The sequence below is a fragment of the Cibotium barometz genome, chromosome 48 (genome assembly GCF_041138505.1).
Source record: "Cibotium barometz isolate CiBa-2024 chromosome 48, ASM4113850v1, whole genome shotgun sequence".
Lineage (NCBI taxonomy): Eukaryota > Viridiplantae > Streptophyta > Polypodiopsida > Cyatheales > Cibotiaceae > Cibotium > Cibotium barometz.
Window position 1 is genome coordinate 268,046 of NC_141093.1, and position 6,514 is coordinate 274,559.

At 42.3% G+C, this 6,514-nt stretch overlaps 1 protein-coding gene across 1 annotated transcript; it reads right to left on the reverse strand.

Moving 5' to 3' along the window:
• Positions 1-994: 994 nt before the first annotated feature.
• On the reverse strand, positions 995-3,832 carry LOC147610677 (subtilisin-like protease SBT4.3). The gene is made up of 4 exons (XM_086785080.1): positions 3,562-3,832; positions 3,061-3,164; positions 2,369-2,582; positions 995-1,804 (listed from the first exon to the last, which is right to left on the reverse strand). Exons 1-4 carry the CDS (start codon positions 3,830-3,832, stop codon positions 1,212-1,214), a joined length of 1,182 nt encoding a protein of 393 aa, XP_086641206.1. The 3' UTR covers positions 995-1,211.
• Positions 3,833-6,514: the final 2,682 nt, after the last annotated feature.

Consider the following 6,514-nt stretch of genomic DNA (forward strand, 5'->3'; position numbering starts at 1 on the left):
CATGGCCATCTAACACTTGACTATTCCATGATGGTGCATGGATGCAAATTTCATGCACATGTGTACCATGCATGTGTACAAAAGGAAATCTTGTATGCCCATCCACCCAAATGGTCATTGATCGACATCCAACTTGAGGAGGAAATGGTCATTACTCTAAATAAGCCTCATGCAAAGTTGCATGCCCATCTGACACTTGACCATTCCATGATGGTTCACAAATATGAATTTCATGCATCTATGTACCACACGTTCATAAATGGGGATTCTTGCATGCCCCTCCACCCAAAGATTGCCTGATGGTCATGAAACTTTGTGAGGATATGATTGTTACTCTAATGAAGACCCTTGCAAATTAGCATGGCCATCTTACATGACCATTCCATGTTGGTGCACAGATGCGAATTTCATGCACATGGCCACACATGGGGAATATTGTATGCCCATCGACTCAAAGTGTGTTTGATCCACATAAAGCTTCATGAGGACATGATAAATACTGTAATTTAATACCTTTGCAAAGCTGCATGGCCAACTAACACTTAACCATTCCATGATGGTGCACACATGAGATTTTCATGTGCATGTGCTTGATGGTCATGAAACTTTGCAAGGACATGATAATTACTCTAATTAAGACCCATGCAAATCATGCACAAAAACTTGTGCTTCCCACAATTTAACTTGTGTCTAGGGTCATCTTTTCCAACCTCACTTTCTTGAATAATCTATACATAGTCCATTCGGCAACATCTTCAAGGTAGCACAATATCATGTGGAATTATTATGCAAATCATGTGAATCCCATAGTAGATCAAGGACTAAAGGATTTTCCCTATGCAAGTATACATAATGTGTAATTATCTACTTTCAAAGAAAACTTACATATTTGTCATTCTATTGAGCATAACTAGGATATTGCCACTATCGTGCATTTTAAAATCTCCTTTCATGTAAAACTCTGCAAAAGCTTCTATAAATTGAAATCCTTTATTGTTGTGATCTCACATGTCATGAAGTGAAGTGAGAATGAAGCCCCTCTTTATGTGCTTATAATTCATGACATGGATATTGTCGAACATTATATTCCAAACGATTTTTGCTATGATTGTGGAGAAGGTAGACACCTCTAATATTAAAATGTCGCTCATTATATTCTTAGTATAGAAACAAACTCAACTCAAAGCCTCTAGATTCATGTGCCATGTAGCTTATAAAGGAGAGGCATTTGGTGGGACTACCCAAGCGACAATAGGTGTTCGCACATGATGAACTCCATCACTCCATGCAAAAGAGCTTGACAAGAATTGCAAGGGGTGTGATGTGTTGACTAGTGATGCATTGAGCCCCATGGCTTGCACATGCAACATGAACACTTGTGTTTCCAATGCAGCACCTGAGAATGACAATGTGTTAGGCTCCACAAGCACCTTCAAACCAGGCACCACCTTGAGATCCACTACTCTATAATCCACCTTCACCCCCTCCTTGCCCACATTTGTTAACTTCCTAGTGAAGTTCCACCACACTTTCTGATAGCCTGCATGCACTGGAATTGATATTGCTGGATAATTCAAATCTCTTGTTGTGTTTGATTGGCTTCTGCACGTATCCTCTTTTCCTGTTATCACCCTCATTACAGTCTCATTGTAGCCTTGGTAGCACAAATAGTCCGCGTGTTCTTCCGTTGATATGTTGTACACTAGGCCTGGATCTGTTGCTGGTAGTGGATCGATGTGCCCTGACCCATAACCCAGCTCTGCATGCATGTTCTCAGGATGATAGCTTGTGTCAAGAGGTTTGGCTGCATGCATAAGGCACAATTTAGTCATGAGGCTAATTTATGTTTAAATTATCATTCAATTGTGGAAAATAAAATAATGAGCATCTAACGAAGGCTGGATATCTATCATGTAAGTATGGTTTAGAATGTGAGCATGAAGCAAAGTTCGTAACTAAGAGAGAATCTCATGTAGGTTGCTGAAACCAAGCTTCATTTCTAGTGAATGTTGAAGTGTATGAATCATGCATCGATTCAAAGAGGTGTAGCAATGTATTTTCAGTCAATAGACTAATCCTCATAAATTATGTATGTCTCAAAATATCACAACCTTGCTATTCTGTTCGATCGGTTCAACAATCATTATAAAACCGTGTTTATTATGTAGTTCCTGCACAATGGATTTCTTTGTTCCTGCATTATCTGCTTTAATGTGCACATATTCCTGATTTATAATGGTGATGGTGTGTGAAAGATTTCTGATGGACTGGCTATAGCTTGTGGGTATAACTAGAATTGCTGAACTTTGAGTTAAGATTAGTAAAAGGAAAACTTTCAGTTATGAAATTGAGAGTGGTACTAGTCGACCTGTGGTCATAAGAGCGGACTTGATGGCTGCAGGGCTCCAATGAGGGTGGAGAGACTTAATGAAAGCTGCAGCTCCAGCAACATGAGGGCTAGACATGGAGGTTCCCGAGATGATATTGAACAGAGCATGGCGATCATCTTGGGGCTCAGTAGTTAGGGACCTGAAGGGTGACCAAGAAGCCAAAATATTGAGCCCAGGAGCTGTAACATCTGGCTGCAAAAAGGCAACATCATTTCCATACAGATTTCAGTGCTCCCGTAAACACAAACGCATCATCCCTTATACAGATTTCAGTGCTCCTGTAAACACAAACGCATCATCCCTTATACTTCTACATATATTGGAACAATCACTCCACTCTACCAAAAACAACATTCATTTCTTGATGATAAGTTGAGAAAGCATCCTCTCTTTTACTCCTAGAAATACTTGGACAATCTGCACTCCATGCTACCAAAAACACCATTCATGTCTTGATGATCTTGAGGAAGCATCATCTCTTTCACTCCTAAAAATATTTCAACAAACAATCTGCAGTCCGATGTTGCTACCAAAAGCATTGTTCATGTCTCGATGACCTTAACAAATGAAGACATCCGGATTTTCAGGAATGAATCTCCTCAAACAAAGCCTTACTTGCTGTAGCCACCTTTTCAGATCAGAAAACACCTTCTTTCCTCCTGTTATGCACCTGTATCCCTAAAAAATCACCTCTCCCAGGCAGTAGCAAACTAAAACACCCAAAACAGTACTGATTTTTGCAGTTTCCAGCAAGTATCTTCACAAAAAACTCTTCTACAGGCATCCACAATCAGTCAGACAACATCAGCCCATACTTTACATGTATATTCAGCTTCCTGGTAATCATTACAGAGGTCGCCTATTCTAGGTTAGCAAATCTAGACACAGATTTCAGTAAAAAGAAGCCGCCTATCCTTTCTTCACTGCCAGCCAACAAGACATTCACCTGGAAGCAACAAATCTGAGGTCGCCTTGCTCATGGCACTACATATTGGCATTTTCTCTTGTCAAAACTGTCAAAGATCAGGTCGCCTACCTTATGGCCTTTTGTCTGATGCTAGAAACACCCAATTCTGAAATTGCTCAGCTCTTCTCTGCCTCGTGGCTATGGAAAAGACACAAAATAGGTCGCCCAACTCTCTACCACCTGTATCCCTCGAAATTCACTCACTTTTCACAATGGAAATGCAAAGCTTGGCAAGAACTTGCTGCCCACAACCTCTTCTCAGCAAATACAACCACCTCTGCTCGTAATTTGCTCTCCACGCACTCGTAGTGGCAAGCTTCTCTGCTAGTCTTCTCAGCATCCACCGCTTCACAGCTTCCTGCAGGTGCTCCCCAAGCTCTCTTTTCTCTGGCCCCTTGCAAAATGAGCTCTCTTTGGCCTCAAGACAAGGCACCCTCTCCAGAGGCTTCTTGCACTGCCACTTCTCAGCCTCCATGGCTCTTGGGTGTCTAGAAATGGACACACACTCTCTAGCATGCATGCCACCTCTCCTATGCATGCTCCAACTGACACAAAGGTCTCCCAGTCACCTCCTACTGACACCTCACTGCCAACTCACAGGTACATTAAACCCCTATGTTAAAAAAACATGCAAATTGCTCCAAGCATTTAATTCTACCTCTCTCTACTTTCTCTCTCCTGCACATTAACAATTTAATGCACTGTATAGGTTCCAAACCCTCACATTTTGTTGTCACACTGATTTTTGGTCACTCATGCCTAACAATTTGTACAAGATTTCTTATTTACAACTTTTCCACGCATCGTGATAGGTGGTATGGGTACGAGAACTAGTGGTAGGTCGAGTTGTAAGAATGTGAAAAGAGGTAGGTGTGGTCAGCTCCAAGTTGGGGTGGTGAGATGTGGAAATCAATGACCTGTGAGGCCAAAACATGATATCCCATAAGATAGTGAACGACGCTGGCTCCACCTCCATGTGGGAAGCATGTGAAACCACTCGATGAAAGCCACCTATCCATCCCACTATATCTGCTCCTGTGTAGGAGGCATAAACACAGCACTGGAACGTGCATCAGATACATCACCAGATGAAGGTGTATTTGCCCTGACAGGCCTAGGCTCATTGCCTACAATAATGTTCCACAAATTCTTGGCCATAAGAATATGCTTCATCATGAATGACAAATGGGGTAGTTAATCCCGTCCAACTTATCATCAGCACCAAAAGCCCAAACAGATCATCCTTGCTGGCCATTATGCAAGCAAATAGGCAAAACCCACAAGTAATAAAGGCAAGTATGAGCACCCAAGCACTCAACTACAAATATCAAAAGCTATCCACATAAGCCTCAAGGCTTGTCACAGCGTAAACCAACTAACCAAAGTCACAGTCACAATGTCATTGCCTTCCATTGACTGGATGTACCTGAAAACCAAATTCCTAGAGGCACAAGGGACTTCCACAAAGCAATGGAAGAAACCAAAAGTGCAACTGAATAAACAAATGCTTACCAGGCACTCCTGACAAGAGTGGACAGCAAATGGGCACCAAGAAGTGACAAAAAATCAGCCCAAAAACCAAGCAAATGTCGAGACACGCACGCAGCTTGTATGTAGTAGTGAAATGGCACCAAAAATCAGCAAGTTGTGGCTGAATATTACTCCAGATGCATCCAAAATGAGGTCGCCCAGCAAAGGAGAGAATGTGGATGCCAAATTTGTAAGCTGTTCCAAGAAGAGTGATGGGTCTCCAATTCTTGAGAACAGTCTTGTCTCCCCCTCTTGGGATAAGACAGATCATACCAGTACACAAGGGCTCACCCGGAGAACCCAACTGTAGAGCCTCTTGAAAGGCCAAAAGAAAATGAGGACCGATAGTATCCCAGAGAGTCCTTAAGAAAATCCTGGGCATCTATTCGACGGAAGCTCCCACAAGGCATCTGTGATCTCCTGTAATGAAAGGGGATAATCAAGCATAGCACTCATCCTCTCAAACCATGTGGGGAACGTGACTCCAGACCTCCTCTCTCGCAGTAAGAACGACGTCAGTAACTGAGGCTGCCGTATAGAGATCAAAGTAAAAAACTATAGTAATCTCAATGAGGCGACGAGGATCAGACTGAATAACACCCGATGCATCCACAAGTCTTCGAAGACTGTCTGAAGAATACCTCTGACCCACTACTCTGAAAAACTCTCTAGAGCATGTATCCCCTTTCTGCACCCAAAAAGTCTGCTGAGAATAATATCTAAACTGGGCCCTCCTGTTTGAAGGTCCTCTAACCTCTCATGTGCTGCAGCTAGTTGGCCTCTGATAAAAAGAGAGTCAAGAAAACTCTGCACAAGGCCCTACAAACTAGCCACCTCAGCTCTGACTGCTCTGTCCCTATCCCACACTGATCGCTTCTCTCTTCTTGCCCTTGACTAAAAGCATCACTAACTCTCTGAATGGCCCTGTGAAGCCAAGGCACCCAACCTCCCTCCTGAGGCAAATCCTCTAATAACCAGGCATCCTGAAGCAACCGCACAAAATCCACATCCTGAAAAAGGAAATTAGAAACTCTAATAGAGCAGATCACATGGATTCTAGAGCACATATTTTTGCTTGTCAAGATGGATTACATGTCCAGGGAAAGTTTTGCAGTATTGAAAGTAGTTGAGAATTGAGTAAAAGTTGGGCTAGCTATTTGCACAGGAGGACACTTGCTGAGATCATGGGCACTGACAAGAGGACGCAAACACAAACATCTCATTTGGCCCCTATCCTTGTTGCATTGTATGAATTTGATAGAACAATGGACCCTATTGTGCTGCATGATGCGAAATGGTCAGAAGGGAAACATTCCACTGGAGAAAACCAATCAGATGCTACTGAACCCCTCAAGGTATTCAAGGATTTCTTAGTAGTCCGTTATACACCAGCCTAGGCTATTGATGCAATGGACAATTGTAGAACCAAATATTTGCATAATCTTTGGAAGAAGCTAATCATGTGGGCTTCATACAGTATCACACCAGTGTCAAGCAAGGTTTTGAAGTTGAAGAAGAGGAAGGAGTCAATCAAACTAGATGATAAGTTTGTTATCTTATGTAGGCAACAATTTGAGTAACACAAAGGATGATATGGTTGAGCATGGTGTGGATGTCAAAGAGATGA

Excerpts from the sequence above, each read along its gene's own strand:
- LOC147610677 (XM_086785080.1), bottom strand. The coding sequence starts at position 3,832 with ATGGAGGCTGAGAAGTGGCAGTGCAAGAAGCCTCTGGAGAGGGTGCCT. Across the intron at positions 3,165-3,561 it reads TTGCATTTCCATTGTGAAAA|AAGAGTTTTTTGTGAAGATA; the intron begins GTGAGTGAATTT and ends GGATGCCTGTAG. Across the intron at positions 2,583-3,060 it reads GTGATTTTTTAGGGATACAG|CCAGATGTTACAGCTCCTGG; the intron begins GTGCATAACAGG and ends GCCTTTTTGCAG.